The 20,472-nt window shown below is 53.9% G+C and overlaps 2 protein-coding genes across 3 annotated transcripts; both read left to right on the top strand.

The window, feature by feature from the left end:
* The first annotated feature begins 1,809 nt into the window (after window positions 1-1,809).
* Crip1 (cysteine rich protein 1) lies at window positions 1,810-3,435 on the top strand. The gene is made up of 5 exons (XM_003463119.5): window positions 1,810-1,971; window positions 2,820-2,914; window positions 3,005-3,062; window positions 3,147-3,193; window positions 3,306-3,435. Exons 1-4 carry the CDS (start codon window positions 1,932-1,934, stop codon window positions 3,185-3,187), a joined length of 234 nt encoding a protein of 77 aa, XP_003463167.1. The 5' UTR covers window positions 1,810-1,931; the 3' UTR covers window positions 3,188-3,193; window positions 3,306-3,435.
* Window positions 3,436-5,440: 2,005 nt separating this feature from the next.
* Window positions 5,441-13,315, top strand: Tedc1 (tubulin epsilon and delta complex 1). 2 transcript variants are annotated; one of them, XM_005000572.4, is made up of 9 exons: window positions 5,441-5,804; window positions 5,900-5,978; window positions 6,307-6,509; window positions 6,727-6,882; window positions 7,936-8,064; window positions 9,257-9,355; window positions 10,550-10,636; window positions 11,060-11,251; window positions 12,794-13,315. In XM_005000572.4, exons 1-9 carry the CDS (start codon window positions 5,646-5,648, stop codon window positions 13,121-13,123), a joined length of 1,434 nt encoding a protein of 477 aa, XP_005000629.1. In that variant the 5' UTR covers window positions 5,441-5,645; the 3' UTR covers window positions 13,124-13,315. The 2 variants fall into 2 exon arrangements, with proteins under 2 accessions (XP_005000629.1, XP_003463169.1); XM_003463121.5 differs by lacking the exon at window positions 7,936-8,064 and having other exon boundaries at window positions 5,463-5,804.
* Window positions 13,316-20,472: the final 7,157 nt, after the last annotated feature.

Raw genomic sequence — 20,472 nt, 5'->3', positions numbered from 1 at the left:
CTCCCTGGCCTCTCCCATGCAGCTGGGGCTCTGCCCGGTGCTCCTCTCCCTGATGCCTCTGGCCATTTGTCTGCATCTCTGCCCTGGTTATGACCACATCTTTTTAGGTCTGTGCTACTCACAGAGGTCAGGGGGCTGGGAAGTCAGATTTGCCTCCTTGTTATTAGACCTGTGACTTGTGAGGAGACCCCCAGGGGATGGGTGGCATAGGTGAAGCAGTGATGTGCTGGTGGCTTTGTGACCAGGAGCCACCTAGTGATGCCTGTGCCTGGCAGAGCAAGGGGGCAACCTGCCTTAGGTGGAATTGTGGCCTTAGAGGGGTAGCCTCTGAGGCCACTGTCAGAGGTCACAGGGGTGGAGACTCCTTGGAATTGTGGCCTCTGTGAGGGACATATGATACCTTGGTAAAGTGGGGAGGTCTTGGGATGGGGCCAACTGTAGCTTCCCCTCCCTGAGCCAGACCTGGAGAAGACAGTAGGCAGGTGGGCTTTAGGGAAAGGGGGCATGGGGATACCCAAGTGCAGTCATGGCAGAGCACAGGGGCTGGGGAGGGTGGACTTCACTGCTGCAGGGAGGGACTTAAACAGCCCAAAGTGACATCTTGGTTGTTTTGGTTTGTTTTGGTACAGGGTCTCACCATGCCATTCAGGGCAACCTTAAACTCACTATGTTGCTTTAAACTCATTGTGATTCTCCTGCCTCAGCCTCTTGAGTGCTGGGATTATAGGTGTGTGCTGCCACACGCCACCAACATTTTGTTTTTGAGATGGCTGTGTCTGGCAAGGAGCAGGTTGGCACGGAATGGCTGAAGGGAGTGGGACAGGGCAAGGGGGAGGCCTGGGGGGCTGGGAGCGTGTGGAGTAGGGATGGCTCCTTGAGAAATTGGGGTTTGTGCAGGAGGAAGGCTTGGGGTCTAGACTATGATGTTTGGTGGACTGTAACCCCAGGACTGGAACGTTAAACTGGAACCCTCCCCAGGAGAGGTCTGAGCTAAGGAGGCCTCCCCAAGCTTCCCTCCCTGAGGTTGGAGACCACACCCTCAGGTCTCCCAGGGTCAACCAGCAACCACCCCTAATCTTCCTCACAGGGCCTGGACAGGACAGTCTGTGCCTGGCACCTGCTGGGCGGCCTCCATCATAACTGGCCTTGGACTTGGATCACTTTGAATACTGGGCACTTCCCAGAGATAAGACACCCTCCCTACCTGGAATTGCTGAAGCAGCCTGGAGGTGTCCTCCCCTCCTCTGCCCTAGCTCTCATTGGTCCCCAAATTTAGGCTTTGCTGTCCTGTGGAGGAGGGGCTGTCTGGAAGTTCCCTTTTCCAAATTCCCCAGGGACATCCCTGCTGCCTTCTGTGCTTTTTGAGAGAGCAGTGGCATGAAAGGAGCCAGCAGAGGTTGGACTGCCCCTTGGACCTGGCATTGACATTCACTGTTCTCATCCTTCTCCCTAAGGAACACAAAGTGTCAGGATATTCTCACATGCTAATTCGCTCTTTCTGCACTTCAGAAGTAACTTTGTCCCCTCATTGGCTCCTACAGACCTAGGACTCTGGAGGGTACAGCCTGTGGCCTGGGAGGGGCACGTTTTCTTGTCGGCTGACTCACAGGCCCCCCCCCCCCAGATGAGATGCCCGGGAGCGAGTACTCCAAAACACTCCTCCCCAGCGATCCCCAACGTCCCCGTGCCCCTGCTCTGTCCCAGCCAGGCCAGTCCCGGCCAGGGCGCGCGTGGGCAGTCCCCAGTTCGCTGCTGATACGCCTACTTTCGAGGTTCTGAGGTCCAAGATGAGGCTTGGGGGTGGGGCACGGAGGCGGGGCATCAAGGGCGGGGCCCCGGGGTCCCTCAAAGGCGCGAACCCGAGGTTTCCGCCCTGTGCTGTCCCACAGCCATCTCCAGGTCCGGTGTAGTCGTGTCCTGAACGCGCAGCCATGCCCAAGTGCCCCAACTGCGGGAAGGAGGTGTACTTTGGTGAGCGCACCCCCAGGCTCGACCGCGGAAGCCGTCCCGGGGTGACCTGGTTTGGAGAGGAAGACCCGGGGCTGCGGCCAGCCACTGGGTGGGCGTGGGCTGGAGGGGCCAGGCATCGCCTGGGTGGCATGGTGGGGATGTCTGCCTCGACTGTCCTGTGGTCTCTGCTCACTCGGCATCTCTGCCTGTGTCCCCTGCCTCTAATCTCCTCTGTGACCTGTTTCCAAATCCCTTTGTCTCCGGTCTTGGTGACCCCGTGCACTCCCGACCTCTAGGTCTCTGAGACTTCTGATCTCTAATCTCCGGTCTCCGCGTCCCACTGTGTACCCCAACCCCTCTTCTCTGCGCTCCTTGGGAGGGGTTCCCGCAGGGCGAGAAGGGGCGGGCTGGGCTACCCCGTAGCACTAAACGGAAACCCGCACAGAAACCAGCGCTCTCGGCGCAGCTTGCTCTGCTTGGGTCCCCAGCGCTCGCTCCCCTGCCCTGCAGGCGGAAGTGCGAGAAGGGCGCCTCGGGCTCCACCCTACATCAGGCTGAGGTCAGAGCACTTAACCTTAGTAGCCTGGTCTATGCCCGGGTGCTGGGCACCCCCATAGCTGTGGGGTGCCTCTCTCCCTCCACCAGCTTCACAGGATCCTGCCTTTGAGCTTCCCAGGAAGTGGCCCAGGGTCCATTGGCCCTTCTGATTTGTTTGGATTGGCTGAGGGGACTAGAGGGCTCCTCTTGGGGAAGGCTGGCGGGCTGGCAGGCTGAGAGAGACCAGTGGGTGGTTGAGAGCTGGGGTGTGCAAGGGGTGGTTGTGCCTGCCTCCAGCAGGGTACCTGAGTAGGGGGGGTTCTGCTCTGCAGCCGAGCGGGTGACTTCAATGGGCAAGGACTGGCATCGAGCCTGCCTGAAGTGTGCAAAGTGTGGAAAGACACTGTCCGCCGGGTCTCACTCTGAGGTAGGTGGAGGCAGGTTGGTGGAGCTGGGTGAGGTGCGGGGTGGTGTGGTGTATGGGGGATGTGCCCTCTCACAGTCTCTCTCTCTGCAGCATGAAGGCAAGCCTTACTGCAACCACCCCTGCTACTCTGCCATGTTTGGACCCAAAGGTATGCTCTGAGGACCCCAGTCTGGGACCCCACCCCAGTACGAAGCCTTACCTTTTAACATGTTGACCCTTTTCTTTCCTCCAGGCTTTGGGCGGGGTGGTGCTGAAAGTCACACTTTCAAGTAGACCCAGGTATATAGCCCTGCCTCCAGTGCCATTGGCCTGCCCAAGCTGGGGACTGTGTATGGGACTTGGTGGCAGGGATTAGAGCTGTGCTCACATTTGTCCTTGTCTCTCTGTACAGATTTCAGAGCCCCCATCCTGGGCCACCTGCTGGGTCGCTCGTCATCTGGGTAGATGCCAGGCCATAGTCCCAGAGATCTAGGGCTCCCAACAGGTCATCATGTCCTCAATAAACCTGAACACTTGGAAGACTCTGTGTGTGCATGTGTGCTTGAGTAGACTGCACAACCACGTGTGAACCAGTGGGTGGTAGAGGGGAGCTGAAGCCTCCTCAGAATGCCCCTGTTCCTCCTACTCAGTGAGCACTGGGTGGAGGCCCCTCTGTAGGGCAACATCCAGTCCTCCCAATGCCCAGACCTGCAAAGGTGCCCCTGCCCTGGGTGGTACTGGCTCCAGATGAGGCTGGGGTCAAAGGGCCAGAGGTGACTGGAATGGGTGGGGCTTTGAGGCCTGCCTGGCCAAGTCAAGATGTAAATCTGCTGGAACTGTGCTGGTTCCTTTTTTAAAATTTATTTTTAAACTTTTTTCCGTTTTGGTACCAGGAACCAAACTCAGGACCTCACACTTGCCAGGCAGGCCCTGTGCTACTGAGCTATATCCCTCGCCTCTTGCTTCCTATTTGAAAGGCTCTGGGGACTTGTGGTGTGGCCTCTTGCCCGGCCCCTTCCCACTTCCTGCCACCCTACCCCAGTCACACCCAACCTGGGGACTGTGTATGGGACTTGGTTGCAAGGGTTAGAGCTGTGCTCACACCTGTCCTTGTCTGTACCCCTGGGAGAGACCTTGTGCTTTCAGAGGTGTGTGCAGCTGCTCAGTGGGGGCCCAGATGTAGGATACCTTTTCAGACTTCTTCCTGCACAGGGACTTCCCTGGTGGCCTAGAACTCTAATAGATTTTTAAAAAATTTTATTTATTTATTTATTTATGGTACTGAGGATCAAACTCATGACCTCTCACTTCCAGGCAAGTGCTTGTGCCGCTGAGCTAAATCCCCAGTTCTCTAGTGGGGCTTAGATGCTAGCTTTGGGTAGGGGAAGGGGCTTTTTGGAAGGAAACTCCCTGGTCAACTCAAGCAGCTCTCCTCACTGGTGACACTGTGTCAGACTTCTGCCTGCCTCAGCCCATCCATCCCTCCTTGGCTTCTGGTGGTGATTGCTGTAACAGTGCAGAAGGCCTCTGTCTGGCTGGTGGTGGGGCAGGAGCCACCCAGGTGATCTGTAGGGTAGTCTTCGTGCATCTATGCATGTGTACAATAGGTGATTCTGGAATTCCAGGAGATGTAGCACATTGCTTTGCAGAATAGGTGGGGTGGCACAGGTGGAGCTGGGTTGAAGAGAGGTCTGAGCTTCGGTTGCCCCACGGAGGGGACAGAGAGCCAGCTACACCTAGAGTCAAGATCTTGTCCTGCCAGATATGGCGTGTGTGTGTGTGTGTGTGTGTGTGTGTGTGTGTGACGACTCGGTTCAGGTTCCTGGGTCCCATCTGCGAGACTGCTGCCACTGTTAGCTCAAGATCCTAGTTAGGGCAGGCTTCGGGTGCACTGCCCACACGTGAGGACGTGCAGGAAGTGGGGTCAGCTAGGCCTATGTAGAGGAAAAGCCCCGAGAGACTAACTAGGGAGGGAGCGCAGGGAAACAAAACGTACAGGCGTCAGGGTTGAGCTGGAGCGCCTCGCAACGAAGGTCGCTCCCAGGGAGGAAGGGGAGAATCAGTGATCGTGCATCTGGCCAGATGGAATGCGCGCAGGAGCGCCTCCAACAGTTTGTCCGCCCAGTATGCGCGTCCGCTCCTGGGCCGCGTCTTTCCCGCACTTGTGACTGCTGCTAGGCCTTGCCGGGGAGCTACTAGGTGACAGGCAAGAGGAGGAAGCACATAGGTCTAGACAGAGGGAACCGGGACGAGACACAGGGGCCGAGGATCCGATCCTTCTGCTCCTAGCGGAGCCGGGACAGGTGTATGGCACTTTGGACAGCCGGCGGTTGCTCAGAGCCGAGGCCCTGCAGGCCCCTGCACGCCCACTGGCGGTGGGGCCAGGGAGGCTCCGTCTAGGGCGCGCGTCGGGCTAGGCGGAGTCAGGTCCCCGCAGTCCTCCGCGGCTCCAGGGGGCGCCATTGGCGTTCCCGTCCCCTTCAATCTCTCGCAGGAGGTGTCCCCCCTCCTGCGGTTGCTTGGTGACTGATGGCGCGACACATTGGCTGGCTAGGGGCGAAGGTTGGGTGTCGGGCGAACATTGGCCGCAAGAGTTGGGCTAGACCGCGCCCACAGAGCAGGCCTATCGCTCATAGGGTCGGGGGGAGACGGGTGTGCGGCTTGGCCGGGACGGTGATTGGTTGCTGGACTTGGGCGGCAGTGATTGGCGCGGGGACCTGGCGGGTGATCCAGGAGGCCTGTTGAAGGCTGCATGGGGAGGCGGCGGCGCCAGGTGCGCGAAGAGGCCTCGGCCTGGGCGGCGGCTGGGACCAGGACACTGCCGGATGCCATTGCCGCGCTGAGTCGGTCGCTGCCAGCGGGGCCCAGCCCCGAGATCTTCCGTCGCGCGAAGTTCGACCGTCCAGAGGCTGTGAGGCTTGCGGGGCGGGTTTTGGGACGGGTATGGTCCTGGGAGGACGCAGGGCAGCCCAGCTTCGCTGTCAGCCAGCTCCTTGTCCTTCACAGGCCCCAGAACTCTGGCGGCTCCTCTTCCGAGTGCTCTCACCACTTCTGGCAGACCGCGCCGCAGCCTCGCCGGGCCTGGGTAGGCCCCGCCCCCGAAGGGCCTGTCTACAAACCACGCCCTCACGAACAAGCCACGCCCCTTGGGAACTTTTTGTGCTCTTTTGTGGCGATGGGGAATACTCTGCTTTGTAAAGTCTAACCCCAGACAAAGCCACACCCAGTGGACGCTGGCTTTGCTCATCTGGGTAGCATTGGCCTTGACCCCTCTTCCCTATTGGAGTCTCAGGCCCCCTGACCATGGTTCCCTCTGAGCTGGGCCACTGGTTGGGGGGTCTGTGGGTTCCTTAGAGGTGTCTGGTGGTGACGCGTCCAGGTTGGGGTCCCCCTAAATGGGTGGTCTCTTTCAGGGGCCCAAGCCTGTTGGGTGAAGGCAGTGCTGTGCTACCATGGCTACCCGAGGTCAGCTCTGGCACAGCTTCCTGAGGACGGCTCCCAGGGCAGCAGGGAGCTGCTGCTGGCCCTTTCCTGGCTCCTGGCCCGAGGGCCCCTGCTGGAGTGGCTACTGGCTCAGACCTGTGTGCAGCTGGGTGACCAGGTTCCCACATTTGAGGTGGGTATAGAGTGACCCGGCTAGGCCTTCCCAGAATCCTAGGTACTCCAGTGTTGGCATGGCCACAGCAAGGTCAGGCAGGGCCAACCCGCCTGAATGTGACTTTGGGACAGCCCTGGGCCAGCTGAGCTGGGAGGCTTGGACTCGGGAAACAGTCTCCTCCACTTCTGTCCCTCAAAGGTAGGGCAAACACAGCCTGACACTTGTTCCCCCACAGTATGAGGTCCTGGCCATTCCACGCCTGGCTGCACCCCAGATGGATGCAGAGGGTCCTGTGGACATCCGACATCTGCAGTGGCTAATGGGAAAACTGCACTTCCGGTGGCAAAACTTGATCAGCATTCAGCAGGAGCAGTGTGCCCTCTTGAGCAAGGTAGGGTGGGCACATGGCCCTCTATTAGGGTAGTTCTCCTAGGGGCTAGGCCATAGGCTGTCTTTCCCTACAGCCTGTGCACCAGGCCTGTTGGGGCTGAACCTGGGGTTCCAGGTGAATGTGTTGGACTGGCTAGGGCTAGTGAGGGTTGGCACCCGTGGAGCCTGAGCTCTCAGCCCTAGGTGGTTCAGGGAGAGGACAGTGGTCAGAATTCTCAGCCTGCTGGTAGAGTGGAATCTGGGTGTCAATGAGCTCAAAGGGCAGGCTTTTTTCACATCAACAAATCTGGGAATGGCTTCCTTGGAGGAACTCTGCTTGCTAGACTTTCAGGAGGTGGGGCATCTCCACCTCATTCTGGGTAGGGATGAATTGGGCCAAGGTAGCTTTTTTTTTTGGTACTGGTAATTGAATACACAACTTTTTTTTTTTTTTTTTTTTTTTGTACTAGGGATCAAACTCATGGCCTTGCGCTTGCCACGCAGGTGCTTGTGCTGCTAAGCTGAACCCCTGATGAACTCACAACTTTGTGCTTGTCAGGCAGGTGCTGTGCTGCTGAGCTGTATCCCCAGCCGCTCCCCAACCTCTTTATTTTTAAATTTAATTTAATTTAATTTAATTTTTTGTTAATGGGGATTGAACTCAGGACCTCGCACTTGCCAGGCAGGCGTTTAGGCCACTGAGCTAAGTCTCTGGCTCCCCCTCTTTTTTTTTGAGACGAGGTCTCACTAAGTTGTCCAAGCTGGCCTGGAACTTGTGTTCCTCCCATCTCTTTCTTGAGTGTCTGACATATAGGGGCCTCTTGTAGGGCCCTGTGAAGGTTGTCTGCACATCTGTGTGGGCCGAGCAGCCCAGCGACTTGTTCAGCATGAGGTCAGGGCTGACAACGCCCACAGAGACCTCAATAGTTACTCTCAAGGCCACCCACTCCCTCTTGCCTGGCCTTGGCCCTGCTGGCCCCAGCCTGTTAGTGTTTGTGCTGCCTCCTGGCCTCATGTCTGGGGGTTCTCCTGTGCCCCTACAGATAATCACTGTGTCCTCTCTATGGGTCTTGAGGGTTCTGCTGTGCTCTCCAGAGGCTGTTTTTTTCTGCCCGCTGCCATTGGGGACAGATCTGTACCTTCAAGAGCCTGCCACTTTGCAGACGGAATGGAGGGCCCTGCTGCACTGTGCCATACCCCTCAGGTGAGGGGTGGCTTCTCTGAGCCTTTTTTTCTTGTCTATTGTGGTGGTGGGGGCTGTGCAGAGCGCCCAAACTGAGGAAAGTCAGTGTGCCCCTGTGGTGGTGTCAAGGATGTAAAGATTACTTGGAGACAAGTGTCAGTTCAGTCACTGGAAGACTCACAGGGCCTGCTTCTCTATATGAGAAAGCCTCGGGGAGATAGGACCAAGCTGAGACCTTTGTAAGGTATTTATTTGTAACTTAAGGATATGAGAACAAAATAGAAAAAAACCACTTGCAATGTTTGTATTGGAGTTTGATCAGGGAACAGGGAAGGAAAGGGATGGTTTGTTGTGTGACAGATGTCAACCTAGTTTAAACAAGATTATTGAGGCAGAGGTAACGTTACAGAAAACAAACCAAACATGGGAAGAAACAGCACCGAGGACATTTAGGAGGCAATTTATCATACTGGTGGGCTTAACTGGGATTTCTCCTCAAATAGTCAGCCCTTTTTTATTTTTTATTTTTGGTCTTTTTTCCTTTTTATCGATACCAGGGATCGAACTCATGACTGCCTGCTTGCAAGGCAGGTGCTTATGCCGCTGAGCTAAATCCCCAGCCCCATAGTCAGCCCTTTGTGGTTAGGTACCAGGGCTTTTATGGAGAAAACAAGGGAAGGTATAAAGGCAGGTTCAGTACACTATGATTGGAAGGTTCGGGTGGCATCTTTGGGTGTCTAAGGAAGTTTAAACATTTCAGGTTATATTGTAAGGCCGTCAGTTATACAAAGCATAGGTTTTACAGAGGAAGAAATGTCCTGTTACATTTTAAATTACATTGCAAGCTCATCAGTTAGACAAGGTTACACATAGGAAGGAATGTTCTATTATCAGGCTTGTCCAGACTCGGACATGTCCACCAGATTTTGGTGAGCATCCCTGGCAGGATTTATTTAAAATTCTTATTTCCGCTTCGTTGAAACAGTGACCAAAGCAAACATCTCTGAGAATAACTTACTATTGATTCTGTTTCACTGCTGTGCTGCTGGTCTGCTCTAAACTTGGCTGTGCGTTCCAGAATCCTAGGAATTTTGTTTCCAAGTCTCCTTTTCATATTCACTTTAATCACTCCGTTGGGCAGAGTCTCCCCACAGGAGGCCCAGTGCTAGGGACACTGTTACACACAGCCGGGGGTCTGTGCTGTCCATTTCAGATCCACACGTACACCTTTGGCTGCCACAGTGACCAGAACCTTGGCCATCTGTCTGTCACTGAAACAGAGACGCTCAGGGACCCAGAAGGCAGCCAGCAGGTGAGGGTTGACCAGGTACTGGGGTGGATGCCACCTGCTGTCCCATTCCAGGGAGGTGGCTTCCCCTGGGAGTTGAAGCAGGGTGGGAAAGGAAGGGAAGGGAAGCGGCCACTTGCTTCTTCCTGTGCCTGCCGAGCCTGGTCTGGGGTCACATTCTGTGTACTCAGTCTGGTCTGTCCCTGACCTTGCCTCTACTATGGGGAACTTAAGATGGGCCAGCAGGGGCTGGCGTTCAAGGCCATTCCCCATTAAACCAGCCCAGCCCCCGTGATCTGCTCTCTGCTTTTCTGTAGAGCCACAGACAGGGGATTCAGGTGAAGAGAGCCTGGCATGTGTTGCCCTGTAGGGGTCCCTTCCCTGCCCAGGGGCTTGAGCCATGAGTGAGTTCCCTTCCTTCCATGGAAGTTAGACTTTGTCCCTACCCTGACTGCACTGGGTATCTAGAGTACCTGCAGCCCACACATCACTAGCTCCTTGTCTTTGCAAAGGAGGGGTCAAGTGCTGGTTAATCTTATCTAAAAAGGAGCCACCAGGAGCCACATTAGGATACCTGGATGGAGGGAGGGGCTGGGGGAATCCTAGCTGTAGTCAGACTGGGAGATTCCCTGAAGGCAGAGGAAAATCTGAAGCACACTAGGTTGGGCATCTCCTGTGCCCAACTGTGTGTGTGTGGTCCTGTGTTTTCGTTGCACAGGCCCAGCAGGCTCTAGGTAGAGTGGGATAGGGGAGGGCTCCTGGTCTGGCCCCAAGGTCTTTCCCTGTAGAACTCAGCCCTGTTTTCTACCTGTGTCTCAATTCCACCAGCTCCCACTTAAGCTAGGTGCAACGTCCTCTCAGCCTTTGGGGTTCCCAGAGTTAGAGGCAAGGAGATTCCTCTGTCCCTGAGGCTGGCAGCCTCTCCTCATGGGTCTCCTCTATGTGCAACCCCCAGTCAGGGGTATGGGACACAGTTGTCTGGTGGAGGGATACCTGGGTTAGCCCTGAGCCTAGGGTCTGCTATGGGGGCAAATCTAGGGACTATGGTTGTGAGCAAAGGGGCAGACTGGTGAGCTGGGTTGGGCTTAAGGCTCCTCTTCCCTTCAGAAGGGACCTGAAGCCCTCAGGCAGATGCTAAGGTGTCCTGGGGGCTAGGCCCTGCAGCTGCCTCCAGAAATTCTGGTGCAGGCAGGAGTGTCCAGCTTGCTTGCTCTGCAGCTGTTGCAGGTGCTTGAGCAGGAGAATGCCCGGCTGGAGGCTGCTCTAGAGTGGCGGCGCTATGAGCTGGTCTTCTGGCAGTGGATGGTGAGTATGCCATGTGCCCCCCGCCCTTCCTGGCTGGGCAGTAGACAAGTACAGGAAGTTTGAGGGTCTTCCCACCTCTTGGACAGAAAGAGGACCCTTGAACAAACCTGGCAAACATCTCGGTCCTGCCCAGGATGTGGCTTGTCTTCTATCCCTACTTTGTGCCCCAAGGTATCAGGCTTTTGTCTCCTGGACACTGCATGCATGGGATTGTCACCCACTGCCCCCTGGGCCTTTGCACCCTGGATCCCATTGTCTGGAGGCCTATACCTTGAATATACTCTTTTTTTTTTTTTTGGCCTTTTTCCTTTTTATCGGTACCGGGGATCGAACTCACAACTGTCTGCTTGCAAGGCAGGCACTTATGCCACTGAGCTAAATCCCCAGCCCCTTGAATATACTCTTTTACTTGGGTTTCTGCAGGATACAGTCCTGGGTGCCTGTCCCCCAGAGGACCCTTCTGTGCCCAGCTTCCAGCCCAGGATTCCAGAGCATGGGCGTGGCAAGCTGGAGCTGGTGGCCCGGGAACTGCAGGCTCTGAAGGAGGAGCTGCAGGTCCTGCAGAAGTTGCTGCATGAGGAGGTGCTCAGCCGGCGCCAGGCCTGGGAGACACGGGTGAGCCCTACCCATCTGACTGAGCCCTGTCCTCCAGGTTCAGTTAGCCTTGGCCCTGAAGGTGTTTAGACTTGGCTTACCCATGCAGGCCTCACCCCATTAGGCACTGCCCCCTCCAGCCCTTATCTTGCCCCTTCAAGGACCTCCCTCTCCTCCCTTTGCAGGGCTGATTCCTGGGCATGGGGGACCCTTTAACTGAGCTACTGGTTAGAGTACCTAGTTCAATAGGATTAGATTTGGTGGGTGACACACTCACACCACTTTACAGCAAGGCAAGGAGATGTATAGTGAGGGGTCCCTGCAGCCTGCTGCAGCACCCTCCATGCCGCCAGACAACTTGATGGGAATCTTGTTCTCCAGGGGATCCTGGAGAGACGGTGAGCCTGCTTTGTGTGGCTCACTCCTTGGCACCCAGGCAGGTGTCCCTTTACCCTGCTGGTCACTCTTCCGCTTGCTGCCTGGAGCCTATGCCTCTTGCCTTCTGTGATGGCCACTCTTCCATGTTCAGCAGACCTCCTGCTGAATAGAGAGGCTCCTGTCTGCAAGCACTGAAAGCTACTCCATTTCTTTTTTCTTTTGAACCCTGGGAGTACTGAGCTACATCCCCAGTCCCTTTTTTTTTGTTTGTTTGTTTGTTGAGGATACTGGGGATCAAACCCACGACCTCATGCTTGACAGGCAGGCACTTAAGCCACTGAGCTAAATCCCTGGCCCTGTCACTAGTCCTTTTTAAAAAATATTTCTGAAACAGGGTTACCAGATTGCCTGGGCTGAACTGAGCTTGTGATCCTCTTGCCTCTGCCTCCCAGGTAGCTGGCATTGTAGGCATATTCCATCATGCTTGGCACGTTTTCTTTTTTGAAAGTGGTTTAGCACTAACCACAGGAAGATTCCCTCAGCTCTCAGAAGGCCTCCATGAGGAGCAAGGGGTTCCTGCTCCCTGTGCCTGTTTGTTCATGCTGTGCCTCCAGCCCAGGAATGAGGCCGGCTTAGGCCATGTCCTGTGTTCTTTTTGGGTGAGCCCACCCTCTTTGGCCCCAGGAGCTCAGGTAGCTCTCTGGGATCATCTGGAGTAGGGCCAGGACTGCCCAGAGCCAGAGGTGGCCTCAGCAGGCAGCTCCCTACCCTGGTGTTGGAAAGGGTAGCGGAAAGTAGTGGTGAGAGTGGTGGGGAGGCTTGCAGATGGGAGGCCCCAAGGTTTTTGTCTGAATTCTTTTAGTTGCCACACACACCTCCATGTCTAGCCCAACCAACTGTGCCTGTAGCTGGTCTTGTGAGGCCTCGGGGTGGAGCCTGGGGGTGGGTGTCTGTGGTCTAACTGATTGCTAGGATCCTATGCTCTGTGAGGGTGGAGCCAGCCTTGGAACAGTGACCCCTTCTCCCTGGAGAAGGATACTGGGCACCATTGCTTTTCCATAAAGAACTGAGAGCCCCTGCTGGGAGCCCCCTCCACCCCAGACCCCAGAAACCTTGAGGGCACTGAGCCCTGTGTCCTGGGAACAGAGCTGCTGTGCCTGAGCTGCTATGGCTCCCTCTGTTCAGGTTGGTGCCTTGGGCCATGGGCCAGAATGGAGTACATCTAGACAGGACTTGCAACAGGCTGTGGAACAGGAGCTGTTGGCCCTGCAGCAGTCCTGGAAGCAGGACAGGTACCCTAGCCTGCCTCGGAGGCGCCACCGGCTGGTGAAGATTGAGGCTGGGGCAGCAGGGGCCCAGGGCCTGCCAGTGGCTGAAGTGATCAGGGGCCTGAAGAGCCAGGAGGCCAGCCTGGAGGTGGTGCTGTGCCAGCTGCAGGGACAGTGTCGGCAGGAGCTGGCCAGGCTGGTGGGAACCATGCCAGGCCTCATCTGGATCTTGCCGCCTGGACGCTGAGATCCCATGGACACACCTTCCCTGTGGGAACCTGCCTGGGCTGTGCAGGCCTTCTTGGAAGAGTAGGTTCTGGGGCAGTGAACTCAGACCGGTGAGTGCAGTGTCCAACCCTGGCCGACAGCACTGGAACTGGCAAAACTGCTCTCCGTGAGGAGGCTGGGGGGCCACCCAGAAATAAATGGTGAAACCTTCCTTGTTTATGGAGTCAGACTACCTCCCTCTCTACTATCTTTGCAGGTCTCTATCTGGTGGAAAGAGGGAGCTCAGGCCCAAGGTGGCTGAGCTAAGCTGTTCCAGAGGCATGCTGGGGACCCTGAGGATGCTGGCTGTGGGAGCCTCACATCTGCCCTGAATACAGTTGGCCCCTCCCACCCTGCTTTGGCCCACTGCAAATCTCAGTGTAGGCAGTGCACACAGCGTCCTTCCTGTGCTGGCCATAGATGTGTCTGTGTGGGGTGGGGGCCGGATGGGGCTTTGGGGCCTCTGGTCCTTTCCCTGGGGGTGGTGCCTGGGGGGATGGGAGGCTACTGTGTGGACAGAGGGGCTTTATTCTGGAAGCTGCTCTATAGGTCAGCCTGACAAAGAGCTGCCTGTGTTGGGTTTGCGTCCACAGCCCAGTGGAGTAGCCTCTTGCCATTTCCCCTGCCAGCCGGCACAGGTGGGCCCGTGGGTTCCAGCTTGCCTACCTCCCCGTCTCAGGCTTCAGACCCTGACCCAGTGCTTCTGCCTGCCTAGGCCAAGGCCAGTGTCAGCCCCTGGGCCCACTGCCAGGCCCATCTTCCAGAGTGTCCGACCTGAACCTCACAAACATGGGGCCCACATAAGCTGGCTTCATCTCCTCCTGCCTGTGGCCCTCTCCTCCCTGGCTCTTCTGCTTCCAACTGTAGTTTGCAGCTTTGATCCAAAACGGGGGGCTTTGAGCGAGGGCGTCTCTGGAAGTGGCCAATTCTGTGCTGTAAGCAAGGCCACGTAAGCTCCCTGCAATCTAGAACCTATCTGGCCTGGGCTTCTCACGAGCCCCCAGAAATTCATTTTAAAACCCAGATGTGGAGTCAGTGTCAGGAGCTGTCACTTTTCCCCTTGCTCTGTGGCTTCAGTGTGTGTATGTGTGTGTGCCTGTGGGTCTGTCAGGGCTCCCAAGGTGAAGTAGGTTGTGTCTCTGGGAGTTGTGTGAAGGCAGGATGATGGGTGCCATGTGGGGGACCCAGACTTACACAGTCTTGAGGAGCAGCCGTGGCTGACATGCAAGGGTGTAGTGGCATAAAACAGTCCACAATGAAGACCTGCAGTTTTATGGCCTGAGCTTTCATAGCATCATGCAGGGTTTTAAGTCAGGAGTTGGCAGGAGGCCCTTTGGCTCCCTTAGAAGGATTCCTTCCCAGCTCACAGGGGCTCCTGGGTCCTCACTTGTCCCCAACTCCTATCCCTTCCCTGACTTTGAGGAGTAATGTGATTGCAATATTGTGCCCCCACCCTTTGGTGCCAGCGTGAGCATCCATGTGAAGATGCATAGCCCTTCCCTCTGCTCTCACAGACACTGCAGAGGCCACAGAGCCACAAGAAAGGAAAGCTTGGGAACTTCTGCTAATTCAAAGGCAGCACAGCTTGTAGCTGGGTAGTAGAATACTTGCCCAATATTCGTGAATTCCGGGGTTCTGTGCCTACCACCTTGGGCAGGATCCTCAAGGGAAAAAACCATGCTGCAGGGAGACCTGGGATGTAGCTCAGTGGGAGAGAGCCACACCCTGGGCTCCATCCTCAGCACCAAATGTTAAATAAAAATAAAAATCTTTAACTTGAACAGGGAGAGGACTTGCAGTAATGTCACCTACAGGCCTGGGGTGGAGTCCGCACAAGCTGTGGGTGCTGGCAAATGCTTCGTGGTGGGTGGCTTTACCGTTACTGGTCTTGATTCATAACTTTCATACACATTCTACCTTTTTGTTGAGTGTCTCAAGCATTTTATATAGAAAAAAGAATGTACTCCAGTTGAAGCATCACACCTGTCCTACACTGCTTCCTGCAATACCTTGGTTCTGCCCAATTTGACTCCTGGTTGGCCCCCTTCACTTGGCCTAGAGTGGCTTGAGCTAGTGGGCAGGGCTGGCTGGCTTGGATGCTGCTGGCTCTGGACCACAGTCCTGCAGCCACCCCACCGTGTGGATGCCTGAGAGGTGTAACAAGCATCTTGCTGACATGCTCCTTTCCATGTACCATCTGGAGAGAAACCTGGCTGGTGATGAGGTTGCCTCCTGTTTACTCATGGGGCCCTTGGCCACCAATGCATGTCCCTTGAATTCATAGCCTTGTCCACTCCATGTTTTTCAGTGTGGTTCCCTGGCCTTAGGCCCTTGGTGGCCATGTCAGTCCAAGCTGCTTTTGTCTGGTGGGAGCCCTGGTTCTGAGCTGCCCCTGCCTCAGAGTGTATGGAGTAGGGTACAGGGATGCCTAGCATTAGGCTTTGGGATGTGCATCAGGACAGGATCAGGAATGTGGCCCCTGTCACTTTTGGAAGAACCTACACAGAGAAGAGGATGGTCATGGAGTGCCAGGCACAGTCTTGGTTGTGTGTTCTGATCAGTGATGGCAGGACATAGACGTGGGGTGAAACATGGAGGTAGAAGCTTTTTGCTGATGGATCCAAGAACAGAGCCTAGCCATACAGGGGACGGGGGGGACACTAGGTTGTTGGGGGTAGGAAGTGAGGGGAGGGGCAGGCACGAGCCTTCATGGTGGTGTTTGCAGTAGGGAATGAGCAAGGCCAGGCAGGCTGCCTGGGTACCCCCTGGTTCAGCAGTCCCTGCAGGTTGGGGGTGGGGATGCTCTGGGTATTCAGTGCTTGGTGGGTGCCATGTGCACAAGAAGACAAAGGCTAGGGCCTTATGTTTCCAGGAGTCATTTGCTGCCCTCCAGCACCAGTGAGCCCCAGATGTCCAAGCATCAAAATACAGAGATGCTTATTACAGTGTCATGGCAGCCACCGTGACCTAGGCTGAGACTGATACACCTTGATGTGAGTGACTTGTCCATTGTTTGTTGTGATGGGGATGCAGGCCATACTTGGGGCACAGGAAGGGGAGAGGGAAGACCTTCAGTTCTATGGCCTGAGCTTTCATACCATCATGCAGGGTTTAAGTCAGGAGTTGGCAGGGTGTTGGTGTGGAGGTAGAGGGGCTGTGAATATGCCAAGTTTTGTTATTCCCTAAAACAATATGGAACAAGTGGCAGGCAGTGGGAGAGCAGAAAACAAAAGTGGCTGTCAGACCTGAACTGCCACAGAGAAGTAGCCACAAGCCCTTGTAGACATCCCTCACTGGACATGGGGGCCTTGTGAGGGCGTAGCCCTAGAGCGGTGCCATTGGACTGGCAGGCTGCTGGTTGGTATCTGCTGCTCAGTACTGGCCAACGCCTGATAGCATACAATCCTGGCTGCAGACAGCCTGGGCCCTGGGACTGTACTACAGGAGGGGCCCAGAAGAGCCATTAAGTGCAAGATGAGGGACCCTCATGCTTACCCAGAAGGGAGTATGAACCTTCCTTCTCACGCTGGAATCTGGTGGGCAGCAGAGACAAGACAGCTGCAGGGTACAGATGCTGCCCTGCACCCCAGGTCCCTGGCATGTGGGCTGGTATGGTGACCAGGTCAGATATATGACCACCTTGAGGAGCATGTCAGCAGGATGCTTGAGAGGCTCTTGGGGTCTGTGAATTGCAGCAACTGGCATTCCCTTGAACGTGGAGATTGATCCTTCTTGGTTCATGGTGCTTTTATTTAGCAGTAATTTTTTATAGCACCTCTTGGTCAAAAGACATAATGGGGGCTGGGGATTTAGCTCAGCGGCATAAGCACCTGCCTTGCAAGCAGGTGGTCGTGAGTTCAATCCCTAATACTGATTAAAAAAAAAAAAAAAACCCGACATAATGAGTAGTTTTGTTTATTTACTAGGGTCAAATATAAGTACAGTATTTTTGACCTAAAGACAGTGATTTGCAAATAAAAGTCACATGCATTGGAAAAAACCCTTGATTTAATTTTTCTTTTCTTTTTTCTTCTTCTCTTTTCTTGAGACAGGGTCTCACCATCTAGTCCAGGCTGACCTCAAACTTGCAGCATTCCTTTTGCCTCAGCTGCAGGGTACCTGCAGCTGCAGGATGCTGGGATTATAAATGCACCATTGTACCTGCCGTTTTTATTTTATTATTTTATTTGAATCAGGGTCTCATTATGTAGCCCAGGGTGGCCTTGAACTTACGGCAATCTCCTGCTTCAGTCCCTCAAATTACAGGTGTGTGCCAGTGCTCCTGGCTTGATTTAATCCTTAAGCAAATTCAGTTGCTTACTGATAGGGGGCCTGGTCTGGTAGCTCTGCATACGTTTGCAAGCCTTAGAGAGGACATTGTTACTTTTATATTTTCCCTTACTGTTTTTTTAAATAGTGGCAAAGTTTCACATTTATTACAGGTTGGAGAAAAATAGAAGGGTGGGGAAAAATAGGCTCTGCAAAGTGAGTTTTGGCTAAGTAAAAGTAGGAAAAAATAATATATACTTTATGGTGTAGGGTGGGTTATTGTGTTTTTTTCTTGCCATGCAGTTCAAGCTGGCCTTGAGCTCACTTTGTAGCACAGGCTGGTCTCGAACTCACAACAATCTTCCTGCCTCAGCCTCCTGACTGCTGGGATGACAGGCGTGTGCTACCATGCCTGGCCTTTTCCATTGGTTTTTGCCTGGTCCATTTTTGGTGGGAGATGTGGAAGCTGGAAATTGATCTAGGGCACGAACCAGAGGTGATCCTACCAGAAAACAAAAAGCGCCCGGGTCAGCCATGCAAAGAAGTTGCTACAGCCCAGAAAAACACCAAGCCCCTAGACAATCCAAGCAATGGGTTGCTAGGCAGAGGGGCTAAAATTGACATCATCTTTCCTGGTATATAAATAAACATGCTGCATTGGTTGAGCAGTACCTTTCTTCCCATCAGGAGGATGAGGGCTCCACCTGACCCCAGCTTTGTCTCTTCCTTATTTTTCTCATCCTCTCACAGTCCTTATCCCCAAAAACCTCAGGAGCTGCATGGGTCATGACACCTTTTAAAAAAAAGTCACACAATTTTGTAAAAGCCAGTTTGATGAAAATATAATCAAAGGCCTCAACACTGGAACTCTTGAACTGTGGTATTTGACAGATTGTATATCCTTGCACTTCCTTAAAATGCTATATACCTTGTAGTGCCATTTGAGAACTCACTGTTTTCTTCCCCTGAGCACTGTGTCTCAAAGGTCTGCCTAGCCACTGGATAGGGCTGTTCCTTCTCCCAGGTAATGCACATTAGCCCTTGTCCAGCAGGATGCGCGTACATACTCATCTGGCTGCTTTCCACAAGTGGACACCTGAGGTACCTCCAAGCCTTTGCAAAGCACAAAAGGCCCCAACAGGTTGGGCCTATGGGACAGGCCATCAGAATCAGAGGTGGGGAGTCCTCTGGCCAGTGAGGGCACTTGTAGCCAGTGACCACCGGTTCCTTGTCGGGTACCCTCTGCCCTGCTCCACATTTTCCAGCTGCTGCTGCTTTGTAACTGACTGGGTATGGAGTGGTTGCTCCATTTTACATTTCTCTGACTGCTGGATTGCTCTTGTTTCCTTTTTTAGGTTTCCTCTGCAAATGCCTGGTCAGATCCTTCACCTGTTTACTTGGGTAGGTTGCTGTCTTCTAAAATTTGACTTTCAGGAATTTCTCAAACTTCAAGATAATGAATCCCTGGATGGATCTTTGTATCTTTTATTCTGTTGTGGGTTACAAACCTTCCTGTGATTTCCCAGGAAATTCTAGTTTTGTTCTAATCACATTCTTTCCTGCCTCTTGGAATAAACCTACCCCTGAGGTCCTCCTGCAGACACAGGAAGGGGACCCATTCTGTGGCACAGCGATTTGTCCGGGGACCCAGGGGCCTCATCGATGCTGGGCAAGCACTTGGCTGTGGGGCCTACCCCACCCCAGCCCTCTTTGTTGTCTGTCATTCTTGGGTCTTTAGTCTGCCTGGGTCCTCTTCCCAGGTAGTCTCAGTGAAACCAGCCTCTTTCCATACAGTAACCTTTGTTCTTTCCTCACTGGGCACTAATTCTTACCAGGGTCTTGCCAGTCTTCTGGCCTTGTGGTCTCTCCCAGCGCCTTTGTTACTTGTGTACTGTCAGGGCTTGCTAGGCTGCAAAGCCATGAGAGTCACAGAAGGGAGTGTTGCTGCTTGTCCCTGCTGTGGGAGTGGTGCCATAGCTGTGTGTCCAGCCTTGGCCATTCTGGTCCTTAGCCCTGGGCCAGAGGACAGTGGCTCCCAGTTCTGTCCTGAGTGGGCATCCACTTTCTCTCTGGAGTTGGGTGCTTGCTGTGTGCTTTTGGTACATGACCTGATGCAGGAAGAAAATGCCTTTCCACTCTTATTTTTCTGATGTTTCTTAGAATTATAAATGTCAAATGTTCTATGTTCATTAAGACAATTATTCCATTTTGTCTCTTCCTGTAATGAATTGTGTTAATTGCATTAATCCACTTTCAGGTATTGGATCACCTGGTACCACTGGAATAAATTCTATTTGAGAATGATGTTACAGTTTTTAAATACTCAGTTTGTTTCAGTTAATTATAGATAAAATGGGCAAAACTTTTATTTATACAGATGAAGGGAGATGAATGGGAGGACAAAGGAAGGGAATGAAAAAAGAATTAAACACTGTTACATATATGTTCAAAGTAAAATGGGCTTGTAATTTTATTTCTTTCCTTGTTTACTTTGTATTGCTCTTAGCAGTTTTGGGAACAAGATTACACTGTAGTCCTCACAATCCAACATAGAACTCTGTATTTTGGACATGGTGGCATCGCTCTCTAATCCCAGCACTCTGGGGACTGAGGGAGGGGGATTGTGAGTGTGAGGCCAGCCTGGGCTAATGTATGACCCTGTCTCAAAAACACCTGACATAGAGCGTGGTGGCTCACGCCTGTTATCCCAGCACTTGGGAGGCTGAGGCAGGGGGCTTGTTGCGATTCGAGACCAGCCTAGGCTACAAAGTGAACTCAAGGCCAGCCTGATTTGCATAGTGACACCCTGTCTCAAAAAACAAAACAAAACAAAACAAAAAAACAAAACACCCCAAACCCTACATTGGCCTTTTTAAACTTTTGTTAACTTTTCCCTTTTAAGAACTTTTATTGTGAGATGTACAATAGATGCAGAACACTGCAGAGATACTCAGTGCTGAGCTCCACAAATCACCTTTAATTAGGTAACCTAGGAACCCCTTCTGGTGGACCAGGGCCCTCTGCACCTCTGCCATCCAGCTGCCCATCTCCCCTGCTGCT

This window comes from Cavia porcellus, unplaced genomic scaffold (genome assembly GCF_034190915.1).
Source record: "Cavia porcellus strain 051 isolate PalLab524CR breed Dunkin Hartley unplaced genomic scaffold, mCavPor4.1 scaffold_31, whole genome shotgun sequence".
Lineage (NCBI taxonomy): Eukaryota > Metazoa > Chordata > Mammalia > Rodentia > Caviidae > Cavia > Cavia porcellus.
This window is presented reverse-complemented; position numbering and strand designations above follow the sequence as displayed.

Coding starts and splice junctions, on each gene's coding strand:
- Tedc1 (XM_005000572.4), top strand. CDS start 5,646: ATGGGGAGGCGGCGGCGCCAGGTGCGCGAAGAGGCCTCGGCCTGGGCG. Junction 9,356..10,549: donor ACCCAGAAGGCAGCCAGCAG/GTGAGGGTTGAC, acceptor CTTGCTCTGCAG/CTGTTGCAGGTGCTTGAGCA. Junction 10,637..11,059: donor TGGTCTTCTGGCAGTGGATG/GTGAGTATGCCA, acceptor GGGTTTCTGCAG/GATACAGTCCTGGGTGCCTG.
- Crip1 (XM_003463119.5), top strand. CDS start 1,932: ATGCCCAAGTGCCCCAACTGCGGGAAGGAGGTGTACTTTG. Junction 2,915..3,004: donor CCGCCGGGTCTCACTCTGAG/GTAGGTGGAGGC, acceptor CTCTCTCTGCAG/CATGAAGGCAAGCCTTACTG. Junction 3,063..3,146: donor TGCCATGTTTGGACCCAAAG/GTATGCTCTGAG, acceptor TCTTTCCTCCAG/GCTTTGGGCGGGGTGGTGCT.